The sequence below is a fragment of the Lithobates pipiens genome, unplaced genomic scaffold (genome assembly GCF_037356315.1).
Source record: "Lithobates pipiens isolate NorthernLeopardFrog02 unplaced genomic scaffold, aLitPip1_a1.2 Scaffold_8, whole genome shotgun sequence".
NCBI lineage: Eukaryota > Metazoa > Chordata > Amphibia > Anura > Ranidae > Lithobates > Lithobates pipiens.
This window is the reverse complement of record NW_027507903.1, coordinates 277,592,524-277,615,381: the sequence shown is the minus strand read 5'-3', so window position 1 is coordinate 277,615,381 and position 22,858 is coordinate 277,592,524. Positions and strand designations below refer to the sequence as shown.

The 22,858-nt window shown below is 43.7% G+C and overlaps 1 protein-coding gene across 1 annotated transcript in view; it reads left to right on the top strand.

Annotated features, from left to right (window-relative positions):
• The window catches only part of NEDD1 (NEDD1 gamma-tubulin ring complex targeting factor), a gene marked incomplete in the record, with an annotated part of 138,295 nt that overhangs the window by 20,517 nt on the left and 94,920 nt on the right, over positions 1-22,858 (top strand). The window contains 5 exon segments of the mRNA XM_077472056.1: positions 7,687-7,781; positions 10,240-10,356; positions 10,460-10,600; positions 10,681-10,910; positions 18,798-18,996. Of these exon segments, the coding sequence (XP_077328182.1) occupies positions 7,687-7,781; positions 10,240-10,356; positions 10,460-10,600; positions 10,681-10,910; positions 18,798-18,996 (782 nt within the window).

Below are 22,858 nucleotides of genomic sequence, written 5' to 3'. Positions count from 1 at the left end.
ATATACAAAGGCTGAAGGAGTAGAGTACAGTGCGAGTATGGCTTGTTGAATCGGGCCAATCAGGCCAAATTTCTCCAATACCTTGGATGGATATCCCAAATGCACTCTGTCGAAGGCCTTCTCTGCATCCAGTGTAAGGAGCAGAGAAAGCCTTCCAGATTTTTGGCCACATGAATAATATTCAACATCCTTCTCGTTGCATCATTGGCCTGCCTTCCTGCCACAAAGCCCACCTGATCCTGGTTAACAAGCAGGCAAGTCTGTTGGCAAGTAGTTTAGCATACAGTTTAACATCAATGTTTAATGGAGAGTTTGGTTGGAAATTCTGTGGGGCTGAGGGCTCTTTACCCGGCTTTGGCAGAGTAATAATGGTTGCTGTTAACATTTTGTGTGGGAATGAGGCTTTGGTCGTTGGGGCATTGAAGATCTGCTTCAAATATGGGGCTAATTCGTTTTGGAACAGCTGATAGTATTCAGTGGTATAGCCATCAGGTCCTGGTGATTTATTGTGTGGCTTGCTTCTTATAGTTTTTCCTATCTCTGAGATGAAGGGCGAGTTCAGGGAAGCTAACTCTTCCCTAGAAACTTTTGGTAGGTTGAGGCTAGAAATTCAGATATTAGGCTGTCGGATGGTTGGAATGTGTCTGGGTCATCCTTAAGATTGTATAGCTCTTCATAATAGTCGCTAAAAGCGTCCGCTATGTCCTTTGAGGTTGGAAACCATTGTCTTGGGTTCCTCATGTTGGATTCTTTGTTGTACTGTCCTTTCTTTTAGCTGATTTGCCAGCAGTTTACCCGCTTTGTTGCTACATCGATAGTGGGTTGCTTTCAATATGCGAAAGCGGTTCTCCTGCCGGGAAATCAGGTGAGAGCTCAAGTCTTGTCTTGTGTAAAACAGTAAGTCCCTGTTTTTTTTTTTTTGTGTGGAATTTTGTTAGAGGTTTCTAAATTTTGTATTTTGGTTAACAGATCGTCAAGCCACCTCGACCGCTGCCTTTTGAGCCTAGCACTAATCTTTATGAGCAAACCCCTTACAAAAACTTTTATGGGTGTTCCAGAGTGTGAAGGGATGAGATACTGAAGGAGCGTTCACAACAAAAAAATCCTTCGTGGCTTCCCTGATTGCTTTTAAATTTTCAGGTTTGGAAATGGTAGAGATGTAATTTCTCCATCTGTTAGCTCTTTTTTTCGGCACCCCGATCCTCCACACTCATGGAAATAGGAGCATAACCCGACCAAGAAATAACATGTCAGGTTTTACAACCTTTTTGTAGCAGGAATATGTCAACCAGAAACAGGTCTATACGGGAGTACGTATGATGCACATTGCAGAAAAATGTGAAGTCCTTTTCGGAGGAATGCTGGCACCTCCACACATCCAGGAGGCCAGAAGAAGTGATAAAGTGTGACACAGTAGTCCTTCGGGTTTTATGGCATGTGGGGTTGGACATATCCATTTCTTCGTTTGGGGTTGCATTAAAGTCCCCGCACAGCATCACATGGCCCTGTTGCACGGATTTTACTTTTTTCCATATTTTCTTTAAAAAGCGGATTTGGTTGGTATTGGGTATGTACACATTGATCAGTGTATATTTTGAATTTGGAAATCTTGCATATGAGGATGATAAATCTACCGGAGGAGTCCATGTGGGTTTCCAGGTGGGGAAAAAGTAACGGTGTCTCTTACTGCTATTGCTACACCCGCCTTTTTTTCTTCTGGCCGTTTGCTGTAAATACATGAGGAAATTCGTGGTGGCCAAAAGAGGGCTGGTTGTCTCTCATAAAGTGAGTCTCTTGGAAACGATGACACTTTTGAGTCTGGGTGTTTCCTTTTGGGCCATTTGGTGTTTTGTATGGGCTGTTTAGGCCCTTAAAATGCAGAGAGGACATACTGAAAGCCATTACGATACTGTACAGGGGACGTACCTTGTTGGTCTTGTGTTAGGCAGCCAGATATTCGTTAAGCCCCAAGTGCCGTTACCAGTGACCTTGATGAGACAGAGTGGCCCAAGTCAAGTGGTTGACTTTACTCAGAAACTTGTGTTACTTAGTTCAGAAGTGCCTTATGTCCTGTGCCTGTAATAAAAAGCAGGGGGAGAAAACGGGGTAGATACACAAGTATAGGTAAAAAAAAACAGTGATCCTGTGAGGAATCTGTGCGGTTATGGAACCGCTATGGATTGGGGGTAAAGTGGTCAGAAAGAGAGAGTATAGAATTTAACTGAATGGCATCCCTCTGGGCCTACGGGCAAATTAAAGATGAAGGATGAATTGCTGAGCCTCAGCCAGTTTACGTGTCCGAGCTTGCACGAGTAGACTGAGGAGATTGCGGTGGGATCTTCCCATTGTGATCGGGATCCAGTATTTGGCAGTCCCTCATTAGACGAATGCCATCCTTGATACTTGTCACCACGTATGAATTACCATCTTTGGTAATCAGCAGTTTAGCCGGATACAACCATCTGTAAGGAATGCGGTGGTTGTTCAGTGGTTTAGTTATAGTGGCTAGCTGCCTGCGTTGTTTGCATGGTGTATGCAGAAAGGTCTGCAAAGAAGGATAAGTCCTGTAGCTCTGATGGCAGGTCATCACGCCTTCTTGTAGCCATCATGAACTGGTCCTTGATGTGGTAGAAGTGAACCCGGAATATGGTGTCTCTAGGGAGATGGGACGGGATATTTTTTGGCGTTGGTAGCCGTTGTATACGGTCAATTACCAAGTCTTCTAATGGTGCATCTGGGAGCACCACCTTCATCAAATTAACAAAGTGATCCCTCAACTCTTGTGGTTTGACTTATTTCGGGAATCCACCGAATTTTTATATTGTTGCGTCTCGATCTGTCTTCCAAATCGGGCAGTTCTGATTTGATATTGTTTGAGACTCTTTTAGAGACTGATGAGACCTCTGATTTAAATTGCTGTGTGATGGCCAAAATGTCAGCATGCAAAGTAGAGCGCAAAGATGCTAACATGTCTTTAAGGGTTGTGTCCATTGCTGGCTGGTTTAGTGTAGGGAAGTCAGTGATGGATTCCTATAGTTTTCTGATGTCATCTAAAGAAGAGTTGAGAGCACTCACCTCCGCAGCATCTGCTGACTCTTGTGCCTTTCTTTGTCTGCTCTTAGCCAGGCTAGAACAGGCAGATGGAGGAGGACAGTGTGCCTGTTGCGGGCTATTGTTGCTCCGGCTGCCGCTGTGTTTCCCTGCTTGTCCCTGCTGTTAGTACAGGCCACGCGTGTCACTGCTGCATTCGTCTGCACCATCTTGGCCAGAGAGATGGCGTGGCTGTATCAGAAAGTCCGTTGTTTTGCCATGTCTGGTTACTTTTTTCCTCTTACGGGATGGCATCAGGGAGGGAGCCCGCTGCTAGTGTGGGGTATGCCGGCTAAAAACGAGGCTGCTAGTCACTGGGATCGCCCGTTATGGCCCAGGGTAAGACAGAGCTGTCCTAATGTGCTGCCATCTGCTACGCTGGCTAGCCACGCCCCCCGTGTGCCTTTTTTTAAATTTTTTTGTAAAGTGTTTTGTGGTTTTCTTTACTGAATATGCCAGTCATGGTTATCCATTGTGTTCAGTGTTTTCTGAATCCATGAACTAGTGGAACAAGTAACTGATACAGATAACTGCACTGATATTTCCACATGTAGGGATGGTGTATAAAACTCTGTTCAAACACAAGCATATTTTCCACAATAACATAAAAACTATAATTGTGCCAAACTTTTATATTAATCAGATTGTGTCTGTTTTTTGAGAGTCAAAATGCTGGCAAATATAGAAACCTATAGAAAATACACAAAACCTGAAACTCAAAATAAAAGTCCACTTTTTATGTATAGCAGCGCATGCACATTTTTTACAAAACATGCGTTTAAGTAAAAGTTCAATTCAGTGTCCAAAGAACAGGGTGCTTTGTTCTATCCACTCGCTTTGTGATTGAAACACAGCTTCCACCATATAGATCACCACTCGTGGAACAAAAGACGACCCCCCTATGGGGATGCACTCACCAAACGTATGAAACCAACAAGCCTTCAGAATGCCAATGTAGTTTTCTCCTTTTGCCACTAGTTATCTCCCTTGTTGGAAATTGGCTCAGGAAGACCGCATTGGCCTTTATTAGCATACGGGGACAAACCGGCTGCATAATTCACTGACATTTCTTTAAACAAACAGACGGCTATACTAAAAGAAAGCGCACAATGATGACGCACGTTACACAGTCAACCAACCTCTGTGTAACGTGCGTCATCATTGTGCGCTTTCTTTTAGTATAGCCGTCTGTTTGTTTAAAGAAATGTCGGTGAATTATGCAGCCGGTTTGTCCCCGTATGCTAATAAAGGCCAATGCGGTCTTCCTGAGCCAATTTCCAACAAGGGAGATAACTAGTGGCAAAAGGAGAAAACTACATTGGCATTCTGAAGGCTTGTTGGTTTCATACGTTTGGTGAGTGCATCCCCATAGGGGGTCGTCTTTTGTTCCACGAGTGGTGATCTATATGGTGGAAGCTGTGTTTCAATCACAAAGCGAGTGGATAGAACAAAGCACCCTGTTCTTTGGACACTGAATTGAACTTTTACTTAAACGCATGTTTTGTAAAAAAATGTGCATGCGCTGCTATACATAAAAAGTGGACTTTTATTTTGAGTTTCAGGTTTTGTGTATTTTCTATATGTTTTTGTTTTTAAAAAAAGCAGCAGCTGAAAAATAGGTGGCATACCGTGTAAATATTGTATTTAAGCACCCAAGAGCGCAGAGCAGTGTGCTGTAAGAGCTGGCGTGAATTATTGATTTAGTACATTTTTGACAAATATAGAAACCTGGTAATCATTTTTTACAGCCCTGTTTGGATGCGAATTATACAGATGTAGGCTAATTTGTTAGTATCTATACAGTTCATTGAAACAATGCTTCCTTCCTCCTGAAAAGCGATAAGAGTAAATGCGTTTTGTTTCCAGAGAAAATTGTCTGAGGAGATCAGAAATTTAATTATAGACCAGCATGTTGAAAGTAAAGGCTACAAGACCATATCCAAACAACTTGATGTTCCTGTGGCTATAGTTAAAACATTAAGAGATTAAATGTCCACAGAAGTGTAATTGACTCCCAGATTGAACAGAAGAATAGTGTGAATAGTAGACCAAGATTCAAGGAAAGCTTCTCCTAAGATAAACAAGCTGAACGCTAAGGTCAAGGTACATATTTTTTTTAGCAACAGTGGACTCAAAGAAAGTTGACTCATGAGGAACCCACTGCTGAAAGAAAAAATATATACAAATGCTTGACTGCTATGTGCTAAACTGCATATTAAAAATTCACAATGCTTTTGGGAGAATGTCCTTTGAATATTGAACTAATGTTGCTTGCTAAAAAGCTCCAGTTTTGTCTCGTGATGAAAAATGTAAACTTTCAAAGAAAAAAAATCCCCACAGTACCTATTGAGAAACATGCAGGAGGCTAGGTTATATTTTGGGACTTCTTTGCTGGAGAAGGCACCCTTCAAATCTCGGATAGTTTGACCCACAAGAGTGGGTCAAACTACCTGTTAAAAGGTGCAATTGAGGGCTACAGAAATCATTTGTTTGCCATGATTTCCTCTAAAGGTTGTGCATCAAAATATGAAGTTAAGGGTCTCATATTATTCATTTTTGTCTATACGGTTTTTTATTTGTTTTCCTTTTTCAATTGAATCAAAAGCGTAGTCTTATTTTTAACTATGAAACAATGATCAGTGACAATTACTTTGGACAGTTGCAATTTTTTTTTCAGAGGATATTGTAGGGAATTCCTTTTTTCATTTAAGTGTACCAACAAATTTGTCAGTGCTTGTATGATTTTGCCTTTGTGAAGTATTGTGTGCTTTGCCTGGGGTTCATTAGTTTTTTTTTTTTTTTTTTAATGACCTTGTGTGCATCTCCTGAACAAGTCTGGCAATACAGTGCCTTGTAAAAGTATTCACCCCCCTTGGCGGTGCCTCACAACCTGGAATTAACATGGATTGTTTGAGGATTTGCATCATTTAATTTTACTGAACATGCCCACAACTTTGAAGATTTTTATTGTGTAGCAAACAACAAAAGGGTCAAAATAACAGAAAAAGTCAATGTGCATAACTATTCACCACCTTTAAAGTCAATCATTTGTAGAGCCACCTTTTGCGGCTCTCACAGTTCCAAGTCGTTTTGGATAGGTCTCTATGAGCTTGCCAAATCTTACCACTGGGATTTTTGCCCATTCCTCCTTACAAAACTGCTCCAGCTCCTTCAAGTTGGATGGTTTGTGCCTGTGAACAGCAATCTTTAAGTCTGACCACAGATTTTCTATTGGATTGAGGTCTGGGCTTTGACTAGGCCATTCCAGCACGTTTACATGTTTCCTTTTAAACCACTTAAGTGTTGCTTTAGCAGTGTTTTTGTGGCCATTGTCCTGCTGGAAGGTGAACTTCCGTCCTAGCTTCATATCACACATAGAGTGGTACAGGTTTTGCTCAAGAATATCCCTGTATCTAGCACCATCCATCTTTCCCTGACCAGTTTCCCAGTACCGACTGCTGAAAAACCTCCCCACATCATGATGCTGCCACCACCATGTTTCATTGTGGGGATGGTGTTCTTTGGGTGATGTGTTGGGTTTGAGCCAGACAGTGTTGTCTTTGATAGCCAAAAAGTCAAATTTTAGTCTCGGACCAGTCCAGAGCACCTTCCTCCATACATTTTGGGAGTCTCCCACATGCCTTTTCGCAAACTCAAAATGTGCTATATATATATATATATGTATGTATGTATGTATGTATGTATATATATATATATATATATATATATATATATATATATATATATATATATATATATATATATATATATATATATATATATATATATATATATATATATATATATATATATATATTTTTTTTTTTTTTTAATAACCGAACCCTGACTTGTACTTCTCAACAACATTGTCCCTTACTTGTTTGGAGAGTTCCTTGGTCTTCATGGCAGTGTTTGGTTAGTGGTGCCTCTTAGGTGTTGCAGCCTCTGGGGCCTTTAAAAACGGTGTGTATGTAATATGTAATGACCGATTATGTGATACTTAGATTGCTCACAGGTGGACCTCATGTCACTAATTATGTGACTTCTGAAGGTAATTGGTTGCACCGGAGCTTTTTATGGCCTTCATAATGAAGGGGGCGAATACATATGCACATGCCAATTATCATCATATTTTTTATTTTTATTTTTTTGTCTAAATAGTTTATATATTTTCTAACGTTACTTCACCAACTTAGACTATTATGTTCTGATCCATCCATTATAGTTCTGATTAAAAAACTTTGAACTATAGGCTGTAATGTAACAAAATGGGTAAAAAGCCAAGGGGGTGATTACTTTTGCAGGGCACTGTATGAGGATGCAACACTAGCGGTTTTTGCTTTGAACTTCTATCAAAGTGAAACTTTCAGATCAAAAGTACAGAAGCAATAAGTTAGCAAATTCTATTTTATGCCATTTATTGGTTTCAGAGATTTTACAGATTATCTCTCCTGGCATCAGCTTTACATTCTTTGTACTTGAACTTAAAACTGACCTTTGTTGATAGAAGTACAGGTTAATACTAGCATCTGTCCTCCGCACTGTCTGTAACAAATTTCACAGATCATGTTGCACGGTCCTTAACTGTAAGTTCAGATCACTTCCTGGTCAGTGCTTCTGGCAGTGGTGATAAAATAGTCTTTTCAAGCTGTAAGTCTAAACCGGTTCCACTGTTGGAGCTGGCAGAGGGGGTAAGTAACCTTTTAGAATAAATTTTCTCTGTTATACTTTTTGTTTCTGAATTTTTTTATCTGAATATACAGCGTGCTCGTTATCATATTTTTTTTTCTATCTCCTAACCATTCAACTTCTTCAAATTCGCTAGCTTCACTAACAGCATTGCATTGTAAATATGCTATGGGATAATTTGTGTAAGGATAATGGCGGAAAGTGGCACGCAAACGTTATAATTAGATGTCATCAAGGTTACTTTAACCACTACAATACAGGGCACTTTCACCCCCTTCCTTCCCAGCCCAATTTTCAGCTTTCAGCGCTCTAGCGCTTTCAGTGACAATTGCGCGGTCATGCTACACTGTACCCAAATGAAATTATCATTTTGTTCGCACAAATAGAGCTTTATTTTGGTGTTATTTATTCACGACTCCGTTTTTTTTTTTTTTTTTGCGATATAAGTGCAAAAATAGCGGAAATTTGGAAAAAAAACAATATTTTCTTTTTTCTATTTGAAAAGAAATCCAATAAAATCTAATTTTGTCAAATTTAAGCCAAAATGTATTCTGCTACATGTTTTTGGTAAAAAAAATTCCGTTAAGTGTATAATAATTGGTTTGTGTGATCACGGACATATGTACGCAAATGATCATGTACATATGTGTGCAGATAATCATTGGGACATGTGATTTTAGTGGGACATATGTGGGGGACATGTTTTTATTATTAGGGACATGTGTTTTTATTATTTGGGGACATGTATGTTTTGGGGACATGTGTGTTTTGGGGACATATGTGGGGACTGTGTTTGTACTGTGTGGTGTGTTGTGTGTTTACACTACACTGATGATCAGTGAGTAAAAAGCTGTAAAAAGCAGCCCATACTCACTGATCATCAGCCGGCTGCAGCGTTCTGCTCTCCTCTCCTCAGCGGTGACTTCCGTGTGAGGAGAGGAGAGCCGATTGCCTAGCAACCGGCTCTTTGTTTACATCACATGACGGCCGTGATTGGACACGGCCGTCATGTGATCAGGAGGGCCAATCAGAGCCCTCCTGCCGATCTGAGATGTGCCGTGTCCGGGTGACACGAGCACATCGGGATCGCGCCGCTGCGCGAGCGCGCGATCCCGCTACTCCTGAAGGACGTTCCTGAACGGCCTATCAGGAGTAGACGGCTCCCACCCGGCCGTATATATGCATTGGCCGGGTGGGAAGTGGTTAAAGAGGACCCGAACAACTGTGAAAGGTTTGCCCAGAAACTGGAAACCAAGAGCAGAGTTTATCAGAATCGCCTGTAGGCTTCCTGCAGCTGATGTTTTTCCTGTTAACTAATTTACCTTGTCTTTACCGTGTGTTTGTGTGGAGGCAGCCATTTTTATAGGCTTGCATGACTTTGCATCTGCTAAGCTTCTGTCAAAGTTGTCCCTCTGATTACACTTGGCTGATTATGATGAAGCGGAGAGATTGTTTTTTTTTTTTTTTTCCTCTGCATGTCCTCATGTACAGCTACTTCTAGCACAGGGTGAAGAGATGCTGATTGACAGTCAGCCTCTCTCTGCTTAGGGAGCTGTGATAACCGAGCCATCAGTGGCCTTTGAGCGCTGGGGTCTCAGTGCAGAGGTGGCGGGGGACAGATGCAGCATCGGTGCTATGCTGCATCCACCTAGGTAAATTGAATTTTTTTTTATATATATATACAATGCCAAACTGTATTGCTTGTTAAGTACTTTTTCATTTATTTTATTTTCTTACTTATGAATACTCAGCCTAGGCCAGTGATGGCGAACCTTGGCACCCCAGATGTTTTGGAACTATATTTTCCATGATGCTCTGGCACTTTGCAGTGTAGTGGAGCATCATGGGAAATGTAGTTCGAAAACATCTGGGGTGCCAAGGTTCGCCATCCCTGGCCTAGGCTCTAGGTCACACAAGGGAGCTTGGGAGCATTACATTTTTATTTTTTTTCTATAAGGCTGCTCTCACACTGGAGCGTCGGCAGTAAAGCATAACTATACTTAGCGGCGCTTTACCACCGTCTTTGCAGAGGTTTTCGGCTGAAAAGGGGGTTAACGACCCGCAGAGCTCCACTACGGCGGCGCTTTGCTGGCGGTTCGCTGCCCATTTATTTCAATGGGCAGGGGCACTTTAGGAGCTGTGCATACCTTGCTCCTTCACCGCTCTAAAGATGCTGCTTGCAGGAGTTTTTTATTTTAATGTCCTAGCAGCGTATCGCCTCAGTGCCGTTTTTCCAGGCGCTATTTTATTTATTTTTTGTCCAAAAGCACCTGGAAAAACGCCTCAGTGTGAAAGGGGTCTTTTAAAGACATTTGTTGAAGATCTGAAGTTTTCTTACATGATATTTCTTGTGTTATCATTTTTTTCCTCTTGTTATTTTTATGGTAAAAAGTACATGTGTGTGTGTGTGTGTGTGTTTTTTTTTTTTTAACAATTATTTTCTCCTTTCATTTACTATAGAAGAAACAAACTTGTGTAAATCTGAACTCAGGCTCCCAATATGTAGTAAGTGGAGGGCTCGATAATACAGTTAATATTTGGGATTTAAAATCAAAACGACTTCACCGAACACTAAAGGTAACCCCTCCCAAAAAGTAAATGGCCTAGTGATTTTAATCACAAGCTTTTTATATTGTCATTATGTACTTTTCTGAGCTTTGCTATTTTTTTTCCTTTTCAGGATCACAAAGATGAAGTTACTTGTGTTACATTTAATAGTAATGACAGCTATATTGCCTCCGGTTCTATGAGTGGAGAAATCATACTGCATAATGTAACTACCAATTTATCCAGCACACCTTTTGGCCATGGAAGCAGCCAGGTACTACAAGTGTCTATTCCTTTTATGTTTTGTTATGCTGTGTTTTCAGTTGATTTTCACTCTGTTTCTGTATTTTTCAGCCCATTCGACATTTGAAATATTCCTATGTGAAGAAGTTTTTGCTTGGTGCTGTATCTGACACTGGTTGTGTGACCTTGTGGGATGCCCACAGCCAGAATCCATACCATATGTTTGAGGGTGCTCACAAGGCTCCAGCATCTGGTATCTGTTTCTCACCAGTAAATGATCTCCTCCTTGTGACCATTGGACTAGACAAAAGAATTATCTGTTATGATGTGTCCAGCAAAATGTAAGTTCTATAAAGTTAACTGCATAAAAGAATTAACACCCATAAAGATTGATCTTTGCCTGCCTCACCATGATTTGTCTTATCTTTTTTTTGGGGAATATAAAGGGATTGATTTACTAAAACTAGAGAGTGCAAAGTCTAGTGCAGCTGTGCATGGTAGCCAATCGGCTTCTAACTTCAGCTTGGTCAATTAAGCTTTGACAAATAAACCCTGGAAGCTGATTGGTTTCTATGCAGAGCTGCACCAGATTTTGCTCTCTCCAGTTTTAGCAAATCGACCCCCTAGTCCTATTGCAATTTCTAGATACAGTATGTATTGATTTTGAAAATTGTCAGTCCTGCAAAAGTCATAACTTTTCTAGTTTAACTACTGTTCTACTTTGCATGTGTTTGGTATGTTCAAAAACAAGCTCATGGCTGCAGTAGCAATTGTGTGTTTCAGTCTTTCGCAGCCGGCTCTGAGCTGTAAAATTCATCTGGGCACCTGTAGAGCCACCCAATCGCATTTATGTGCTGCCCCAATACTAATTTCTATTCAGATTGTGCTTCCTTATGAATAGTAGTTTGCAATGTACTTTAGTTTTCCTCATTCTCATTGCTAGTCTGCTCGTCAACTCATACTACTTGAAAACAATACAGCAAGGGTCTGTTAATCTGAGTGTTAAGCAGAATAGTGAAAATATGGCATTGCATGCAGTCAAAATAGTTATGGCACAGTTCATCACGTGGTAAAGGGCCTCTGTGATTGGCTCTTTACCCCGACCTGTGATCACGGGTGTCTGAAAGACATAGTGATCACAGAGCCCTCCTGATTTGTGCCCCGGGGAGGCAGGGTTGTGGGAACATGTCAATAGATGCCCTCCCGGCTATAGTGCTGTCAGCAAGAGGTTAAGATATATGCTTGATGCATTATGAAAAAGGACTGAAGAATACTGGTCTTGTGTTGATGGAAATGTACAACGTGCTTTTAGGTCCATTCTGCTTGTATTTAAAGGATAAGTTCACCTTTAGTAACATGTTAAATGTTGTACCCATATATAGGTTGTAACATGTTACTAACTGTGCAGCCCCCACACCCACCTAGTTCCCGTTGTGACAGCGGCTGGGAATCTTCTCCTGACACCCACTGTTACAGTTAAAAAAACAAACAAAAAAAAAAAAACACTCCTCCCGCCCTGCCCTGTCATTCATTCACAGAGTTCTGTGAATGGGAGAGCAACAACTACCGTCAACTATTGTGGCTGACAGCCTGTAGTTCTCAATGAACTACCAGGGTGCTGATGAGTCACTCTAGGTAGTTCATTGATCCTTCCTGCCATTCAGTGCATGCCTGTATGAGGTACTGACAGTCAGGTACACAGTCTGCAGGAGCCTAAGATAGTATGGGTTTACAGGGGCTTCTCGGCTGAAAGTCCGGCACATGCCGGACCCTGCCGGAAAGAAATCTCCCATGCGCAGTGACGATATTGCCACTCACAGCGCTGGAGCCGCGATACCCGTAAGATACGCCATCAGCTCCCTCAACGGGGTTCGGGCGAGATGTCGGGGCCTCATTCTAAGGTAAGTATTTTATAATGAGCTAGTATGCGGTGCATACTAGCTTATTATGACTTTTCCCTTGCAGGTCAGAAAAAAAAAAAAATTGTCAGCAGGTTTACTACCGCTTTAACCTTTAACATCAGTTTCAGATACTTCTGAGGTTATCAAGGACCCGTTGACACCAGGTCAGTCTGCTGTGGTGTATTTAACACATGCATTTATGTGCATTGCTTTAACACTGCCTATTCATTTGTATTGGTCAGTGCACCCTGTCACACTGGAAATCAGACCTGCACTTTGACTCCTGCAGTGCACCACAGTGTATGGTAAAATAAGAAAAGTATCTGGGTGTGTTCACGCTCAGCATAGACCTAAACATGTGTGGTGTTTTTCTTGGCGTTTTTTTTTTTTCAGTCGGAGTTTATTCGATTTGTGCCTGTTCAGTAAGGCCTTGCAGAATAATTTTCTGTCACTAATGTACATTCAAAACATACTTATGGTTTTAAAAAAAATGTTGCTTTGATTGGTGTTATGAATTTGCTGAGTGCTTCCAACATTTATAGATGGCTAGCCTCCTGTATGTAGGGATGGTTTTGTAAATATGTTGCAAGGACAGATCATTCAGCAAGAACTTTAATGTGCAGGGAGTTTAGTATTATTCATTGCATTTACACACCCAGGTGTGTCATAAGCCTAGGGAGAAAATAAAATGTGTTTTCAGTAAGTACGCTTTTGTGACTTTTACATTTTTACCTGCTGTACCATGTTTTGGATTTTCATAGAAGGCTTAGTAGTAGCAGTAGTGCCTTCTTATAGGAGAATGTATTCTGATTTTTTTTTTTTTTTTTTTTTTTTTTTTTTAAAAGGCTTCACTGTGGTACGGCTTTTTTTTTTTTTTTTATAGTTTTTTTGTTCCCCCCCCCCCTTCACAACATAACCACCTGGGTTATATTTTCTCCCCATGTATTTTGTAAATACTGTCTATTGTCTTTAATTATATAAGCTGTAATCGTCTAGTAACCCTTCCACTGCCAGGCCCTGCATTTCACTTTTAACCTCAGTTGCCGGACCATTTTTGCAGCGTGTAACTTTTGTATTTTTCACTTGCAGCTTTCAGAGTTGATAATGAATCCTCCAAACCATACATATTTCTCTTATATTCACCGACCGACACAGCTCCTCTCTGTAACTAACTGGGTTGTTTAGCCTGCCATTAGGAGAGCTAGGCAAAATTGTTATACAATACACAGAACTCTGTGCTAAGCAACCCTCCCCACTGCTCCCAGCAGACTCAGTTTTTATTTTGCCTAGTAAGGAGAATGACCTAGGAAACCTGCGGGCCCTTGTGATCCATTCTTTTGATGCAGGTTTGATGTTTTTTTTGCGCAAGATGAATGATCCTGGGATCTTCTATCAACTGCCGGCTGGGTGACAGGCTGGTTAATGATATCCTTGTAGTCTCCCTAGTCTGGCCATCGAGCATGTGCAGGCCGCAGCTGAGGCTCGACAGGCCACGATATGCCTCAGCTCCAGAGGTGGTCGTGAGCTTTAATGCTCCGGGGTATACATATGACCGGGCTACTGCTGTCTGGATCACAGTATACTGGGCCAACATCTATCCTGTAACTGCGCAGGAGTAGGTCTGTGATGGAATGTCTCCCAGCTCTTCAGAACTGGTAAGTACGGCTCACCTTGCTTCGGTGGGGTAAGCAGCTGGCCATTCCCTGGGAGGTCGATTCGGGGGCTACCTCACCTCCCTATCTTCTCTCCCAAGTCCCCATCTCCCCTCCTTCCCCCCTCTGAGGGGGGTGGCTGCATGCGCTGCGGGCGGTGTGCGTGCGTGTGCGTGTGTGTTCACGGGTTCGCTGGATTCTCACCTGTGGGGGCTCTGTGCGGTTGGCGTTGGTCCGGGTCCCAAAAGGGTCTGTGGAGGTTGTTCTGGCTGTAGGCAGGTAGCACTGTTCTAGGTTTGTTCTTTCACTGCATGGCACTGTCTGGCGGCCATCTTGGATGTGGGAAAGGCTGTATTCCCCTTGTGAGCAGCCATCTTCTTTAGGATCTCCTATTGGTTACATTGGCAGCTATTTTCTTGAAGCCTGAGGGCTCTTTTCGCCACAGTTCTCTTGTGGCAGCATTACATGTGCTCTCACTTGATGTTTCCTGTGTCCACTGTGTGTACAGGACGCTGGATGGCTCCTTGCTGAACGCTGAAGCTAGCTCTGCAGAACGTTTCACCGCTGTTATAAGCAGCTGCTGCTGACACCGTTTTCTCCTCTCTGCAACTGGGAACCTCCTAGGGACTACAGGCACTGCTAGGGGCATTCACGGAGGCCCCAGTGTGGTGAGTCTAGCGCTAAGTACACCCCCCCACGCGGCGGCAGCAGGAGTGTGGGACCTTCACTGTCCTAAGTCCCCTTGCAGGTGGCAGACAGGCTAGGGTCAGCATGGCTTCAGAAACTGGTGTTTCTTCCACTGAAATCCAGGCTATTGCAACCGGGTCACCTGTGTATGGCGTGGTGCAAGTGGGCACCCTGACGGCGGTCCTTGACACTTTTGTTACAAAGATAGGGGCGATGTGTGGTAGGAAAGGTGCACGTAAGAGGCCCCTGCCCCCCCCCGTGCTCTGGGGAGAGCTCTGATGCAGACTCGGGCCCTGCTGCGGCTGGTGACCCCTGCTCTGACCAATCAGACGTGGCTGACCAGGACTGTTCAGTGAGGATGAGTCCCCGTCCGGGTTCGTGCACGATAAAGCGCTAGTTGGAGCACTTATCACAGCTGTGCATGATACCCTGAAGATACAGGAGCCAGCGGATCCCTCTGCTGATGTACCAGCCCCTTTTGGGTCCCGCAAGCCAGCACGTTCACCTAAGGTGTTCCCGTATGACTTATTTTGACAAATTCATGTACAGGGAATGGGGTCACCCGCAACGGACCTTTTAGGTCCCCAAAAATTTTGTGGTGCGTTACCCCTTTGAGGAAAGCCTTCTCAAAAAATGGTCAGCTCCTCCGGTCGTGGACCCCCCGTATCTAGGTTAAAAAAAGTAACCACGATCCTGGTTGAAGGGACTCCTGCATTTAAGGATCCCGCGGACAGGAAGGCCGAGGCGGTGGCTCGTTCCTTGTTTACGGTTGTGGGGTCAGCCGTGTGACCTGTACTGGCATCCGCACTGGTGTCGCAGACACTGACTGAGTGGGCAAAACTTTTGCACCGCGAATTGGGAGAACAGAACGCCTACCCTGTCTGCGTGGAGCTAGCAGACCAACTAGTGCAAGGCCTTAAGTATGTTTGTGACGCGGCCTTGGATACTCTCCCTCTGTTATCCAAGGCTTCAGTGTTAGCTGTGGTGCTGAGGCACCTAATTTGGCTAAAATGCTGGTCTGCTGGCCAAGCATCCAAGAAAGCCATGACGGATCTTCCCTTCCTTGGCGAGCGGCTCTTTGGAGCCTTGTTGGATGACATTATTAAAAATGCCACTGGTGGTAAGAGTACCCTACTCCCACAGGCCAGGAAGGCTAAGGAGCCTCGCCGCAGGCAAGGGCCCTCTTTTTCCGATCACAAGTGGCTTTTTCGTCCGCCCGGTGCTTCGGCAAAACGCCCCCAGCCCGACAGGACGCCCATGGATGGTCAGAAGCATCCTTGGAACCGCAAGCCTAATAAGCCTGCGTCCAAAAGTGCTACCGCATGAAGGTTGGTCCCCACCCACTTATCGGGTGGTGAGTCGTCTTCGGGAGTTGGCAGCCCGGTTGACCTCCCAGTTATCCGACCAATGGGTCTGCGATCTGATTTCCACAGACTACAAGAAAGTTTCTCTCTTGGCTGCCAAACAGATTCTTCCCCTCAGCATATCCGTGTCCCCGGTTCGCCGGGAGGCCCTGTTAGGGGCGGTAAGGGACTTGCTGAATCGGGATGATTGTACCGGTTCCGGAATCGGAACGCTTCCAGGGGTTCTACTCAAATCTGTGGTTCCCAAGAAGGAAGGGGTACGTCCGTTCTTGGACTTGAAAGCCCTCAATCACTTTGTGAAGGTGCAGAGGTTCAGAATGGAATCGGTTCGCTTAGTAGTCACTGCACTCCATCAAGGGGACTCCTTGGTGTCCTTTACTCATCCAGGATGCATACCTGCACATACCCATATGCCTTCGGCATCAAAATTTTCTGCGTTTGGCAGTCGGGGAAGCCCACTACCAGTTTGTGGCTCTTCCTTTTGGCCTGGCATCAGCCCCCCCGAGTCTTTTAACAAAGTTCTGGCTCCAGTATTGGCGTTGCTGATGCAACGTGGGATCGCGATCGTGGATTACCTGTACGATCTCCTCCTGAGTGATAACAGTGATTAGGGGCGCTCTACAAAAAAACATTACCTAAACCACAAATTTACAAAAACTGTGGAAAAAATATTTAAAACAATATAATAATCACTAGAGTGAAAATATGCACATATAATGATCACTATTATTACCCTTTTAGGGTAATGAATGTTAACATTGGTGAACCACCATACATAATTCAAATAATTAGCAAAGTAAAGTCCAAAATGACGTGTCTCTACAATAAATTCTGCTGATCCAGAATATGGAAAACAAATATTGATCGTGATAACAGTAAGTCGGGAAAAAGGCTTGCGACTCCCTCCACCATAAACGCAGCACTACACCAGTTGTGAAGATACAAGCCCAAACTACTTACCAGATCCGTTTGGCCACTTTAATTAAAAAGTAAGTCAAATAACGCTTGTACAGGATAATGCCTGCTCATATGGATAGTGATGCACATGACAGTAGCTGGTACGTCTCTCTTCACAGACTCAAGCGGCAAATGTGGAAGAATACAAAAAGATCCATAGCGTAATACTGACTTTAATAAAAAATTACGCAAAAAAACAGACAGCCAAAAGGCTCCTTACATGGTTATGTGCCCGACCTGGCACTGGGACTGCTCGCTCTGAACAAAAGACTCAATCTCCGAATCATAGAAGAGGTCCTTCCGCATTCGATATTGGCGTGCGTTCCATCTCGCTTGATGCTAGCCAAGCACAGTGCATTAGCTGACTTTTTTATTTTATTTTTTTCTGTACCCAACTCCTGATGAATGGCATATAGCCTTGAAACGCGTCGTGTTTCCATGGGGTGCTCAGTCAAGTCTGTCTCATGATCTAGTTACTGGCCCATATATACCTTTTTATACATTCAAAATTGAGTACTGTGTAACTATTTATGTGTATCTTTGGTTTTATAGCAGCTCTGTTACATATGGTGTACCATTGCTTGTCAATAGGAAATATCCTGTATTATATCTACAATTAATCATGTTCAAGATTGATATTGTTAACCTTATTGCCTAATGCTGTTTCTATGACATGTTACATATTGGCATTTATACTTTTTTTTATCAATATTCAAACACTTCTCGTGCTGCCATGCTGAAACATTTGTATCCATCGTGTATGTGTGTGTGTATATCTGGATGAAAATACTTTACTTGTTTCATACTATTGTTACTTAGTAAACTGTTGACCAACCTTTTCACCTCCACAAGTCAATTGCCTCATTTAAAGTCCCACATTCCTTTCTTATTTACCTGAACCAGGGATGGAGGTACATTTATTGTGCCTCATTTAAAGTCCCATACTTTTTTTTATTGATTTATCACATTCCTGGAGGTCAGCTTTAACCTGTACAGATTATTGCATTGACCAGCAAAGACTCGTGGGTGTACATATTGGTAGCACGTTTCCCTTCCAACTTGAATGTTTTCTATTTTTTTTTATTTTTTTATATGTATTCTAAAGGCAGGTTTTGTAACTGTTGCTTTCAAAGGTTCCTAACCCTTTAGAGCCCTTTTACACTGAGCCGTGGGTAGCGTTAGTGTTAAAGCACCGCTAGTAGGGCACTTTTAACCCTCCGCTAGCGGCCGAAGAAAGGGTTAAAGGCACCCGTGTTGCACTGCTGCTGAAGCCTTTTGCTGGCGTTTCGGCAGAGGTGTCCATTCATTTCAATGGGCAGGAGCTCCACCGCCCCAAAGATGCTGCTTGCCAGGACTTTAATGCCCTGCCAGTGCAGCGCCCCAGTGTGGAAGCACTCAGGCTTTCACATTGGGGTGGCAGGGGAGGCTTTTTCGAGGCTCTGTTTTTAGCCCTTAAGCACCTTCAAAAATGCCTCAATGTGAAATGGGTCTTATTGCTTAACCATACCTAACTTCTTGGAAGCAATATACGAATCTACATTTTGCTTTTTTTTGTGTTCAAGAGGCTCATGAAGGGTAGCACAAACCTGATGAGACATTATACATGTTTGGTTATTTCCATGTGTAATGATGATTATTTTTAACTTTTTGTTCTTTTTACTTTTTAGTCTTCTTCAAACTGTGGTAGTGGAATCACCTTTGACTGCTGTAGACTTTATGCCAGATGGAGCTACACTGGCAGTTGGCTCTTCTCGTGGGAAAATTTACCTTTACGACTTAAGAATGTTAAACTCTCCAATTAAAACAGTTGGTGCTCATAAGACATCTGTGCAGTGCATTCAGTTTCAACACAGCAGCAGCCACAAGGTAAGTTATGAATAAAGCAAATTGTGTAATGGGTATATAACCCCATTTATTTACTATGTATCTAAAATATACACTACTGTGCAAAAGGTTTAGGTAGGTGTGAAAAAAAATGCTATAAATAATGCTTTCAGAAATAGAAGTGTTAATAGTTAATTTACTTTCCATTTTGTAAATGGATAAAAATAAACAGAAGAGAAATCCATATCAAATCAATATTTGGCGTGCCTTCAAAACGGCATGGATTTTTCTAGGTACAATTGTACACAGTTTTTCAAGGAACTCCACAGATAAGTTGTTCCAAACATCTTGGAGAGCTAGCCTCAGATCATCTGTGTATGTAGGCTTCCTCAAATCCTTCTGTATCTTCATGTAATCCCAGACACATGCCATGATGTTGAGACCAGGGCTCTGTGGGGGTCAAACCTTCACTTCTAAGACTCCTTGCTCTTCTGAAGATAGGTCCTAATGACATTGTATGTTTGTGGTTGTCCAGCTGCAGAATAAATTTAGGGCCAATTTTGCAAAGAATTGCAAGGGAACCTTCACCACGCTTCACTTTTGCCTGCAGACACTCATTGTAGGGCTTTCCAGCCCTTCGGCGAACAAACTGCCTCCTGCTACAGCCAAATATTCCATCATCCATCCATAGCACCTAAGAAATATAAATAAATCTGTACTGTAGAAATAAAAATGGAAAATGTGCAGCTGCTCTCGCATAAGGGCAGTATAACAAAACCCAATTGACACTCACTCTTTATTGTCTTAAAGACTCTTTGATTTTTCAAATGGCACTGCATGTTTATTAGGTCCAGAGCACCTGCTGCCATTTTTATGCATACCAGTTACTGTGTTTGTGAAGGGTTGAATCGCCAAGCCTTGTATCCACATCAGAGGTATAGCTTTTTGGGCACTAATCTTTCATGCCAGACTTTTTTAGACAGTAGATGAGTGTACCTGGGTCCCACTAGTTTCTGCCCATTTTGTGCTGATGACACTGCTAGACATGGAATGATGGGTCTTTAATCTGCTGCATTATGTTCCCTTGGCTAATTGCTTGAACAGCACATCTTGAAACCCAGTCTGCTTTGAAATCTTTTCCTGGGAGAGACCTTGCTAGGGCATTATAACTAACTTGTGTCTTGTTGCTGAGCTCAGTCTTGCCATGCTGTACAACCTGTGACATGAAACTGTATTCCACTATCCCACCTTTATTAGCAGAGTTTGGGTGTTCCTCACACAGTTCTAAGCATCTTAGTCAGCTGTTTGTCTTACAGTTGGTGTTTCAGCCTGCATATGAAATTGATGCTCATTAGCACCTGCTTGGTATAATTAGTTAATCATACACCTGACTCTAATCCTACAAAATCATTGACTTTGCAAGTGTAAGAATTGATGCTGGTTTGAAGGGTAGTCACACCAAATATTGATTTGATTTAAACAAAAAATCTATGCGATCACTTTTGCATTTTGATAATTGCTTTAAAATGACTATTTCCCAAAGTGTCTTTGAGGAAAGCACCTGAGAGATCGTAGCTCCTCTCGCCGGGAAACTCCTCAGCATCCAGATCTTTAACCACTTGCCGACCGCCGCACGACGATATACGTCGGCAGAATGGCACGGGCAGGCATATTGGCGTATATATAAGTCCATGCCTGCCCGCGGGTGGGGGGCCCGATCGGGCCCCCCCCCGGTGCCTGCGGCGGTCGGCATTCGTTCGGGAGAGATCAGGGATGAGGGGACGGCCATTCATTCATGGCCACCCCCTCGCGATCGCTCTCGACGAATGGAAATCCCCCGTGACATCACTTCCTCTCCTGTAATGTAAACACAGGAGAGGAAGTGATGTATTCTCTCCTCCGTGTCGGTATTTTCCGTTCCGACACGGAGGAGAGCGGATCGGTGAGTTGCACCAACACTCTACACACACAGTAGAACATGCCAGGCACACTCACACCCCCCCTTTACCCCCCGATCACCCCCCCAATTACCCCTGCCCCCCAGTCACAGTGACACCAATGTCATTTTTTTTTTTTTTTTTTTTTTTTTTGCATTGGTGTCATTTGTGACTGTAATAACTGTTAGGGCAGTTAGAGTTAGCCCCCTTTAGTTCTAATGTACCCCCCTAACCCCCCCAATAAAGGTTTAACCCCGTGATCACCCCCCGTCGCCAGTGTCACTAAGGCTGGGTTCACATTGCAGCGGTTTATGAGAACGAATGTGATTCGCACCGCACTGCAGTGCAAATCACATCCGATCTCTGTGCGATTCGAGTTCAGCCATTCGCCGCACCCGCCGCACCCGCCACACCCGCCGCACCCGCCGCAAATTCGCACGGGACCCTTTTTTTGGCCCGCAGCAGAATCGGATCGCATGGGTGTTCACACCATGCGATCCGAGTTTGCAGATCGCACTGCGATATGCGAACTGATCTGGGGGTGTCAGTAACATTTCACTGACACTCCCAGCAGTTCGCATAGGGCAGTGTGAACTGCCGCCGGGAGGCATGCGATGCGGGAACCCGCCGCGGATTCGCGGCGTTTCCGCATCGCTCCAGTGTGAACCCAGCCTAATAAGCGATCATTTTTCTGATCGCCGTATTAGTGTCACAGGTGACGCTAGTTAGGCAGGTAGGTATTTAGGTTCGCCGCAGCTTTTTATAGCGCCAGGGACCCCCATATACTACCGCATAAAGCCCCCTGATTGCCCCCTAGTTAACCCTTTCACCAGTGATCACCATATAACTGTTACAGGTGACGCTGGTTGGTTAGTTATTTTTTTATAGTTTCAGGGCACCCGCCATTTATTACCTAATAAAGGTTTAACCCCCTGATCACCCGGCGGGTGTCATTTGTGACTAATAACTGTTAGGGCAGTTAGGGTTAGCCCCCTTTAGTTCTAAGGTACCCCCCTAACCCCCCCAATAAAGGTTTAACCCCGTGATCACCCCCCGTCGCCAGTGTCACTAAGGCTGGGTTCAGATTGCAGCGGTTTGAGAACGGATGTGATTCGCACCGCACTGCAGTGCAAATCACATCCGATCTCTGTGCGATTCGAGTTCAGCCATTCGCCGCACCCGCCACACCCGCCGCACCCGCCGCAAATTCGCACGGGACCCTTTTTTTGGCCCGCAGCAGAATCGGATCGCATGGGTGTTCACACCATGCGATCCGAGTTTTCAGATCGCACTGCGATATGCGAACTGATCTGGGGGTGTCAGTAACATTTCACTGACACTCCCAGCAGTTCGCATAGGGCAGTGTGAACTGCCGCCGGGAGGCATGCGATGCGGGAACCCGCCGCGCATTCGTGGCGTTCCCGCATCGCTCCAGTGTGAACCCAGCCTAATAAGCGATCGTTTTTCTGATCGCTGTATTAGTGTCACAGGTGACGCTAGTTAGGCAAGTAGGTATTTAGGTTCGCCGCAGCTTTTTATAGCGCCAGGGACCCCCATATACTACCGCATAAAGCCCCCTGATTGCCCCCTAGTTAACCCTTTCACCAGTGATCACCATATAACTGTTACAGGTGACGCTGGTTGGTTAGTTATTTTTTTATAGTTTCAGGGCACCCGCCATTTATTACCTAGTCTCACTAGTGTACCCCTAAATTTAGGGGTGTCTACTTTCCAAAATGGGGTCATTTGGGGGGGGTTTGTGCCATCTTGGCATTTTATGGCCTTCAAAACTGTAACGCCCTTAGAAAGCCTGAAGGCGGTGCTTGGTTTTCGGGGCCCCGTACGCGGCTAGGCTCCCAAAAAGTCCCACATATGTGGTATCCCCGTACTCAGGAGAAGCAGCAGAATTTATTTTGGGGTGTCATTTCACATATGCCCATGGCATGCGTGAGCAATATATCATTTAG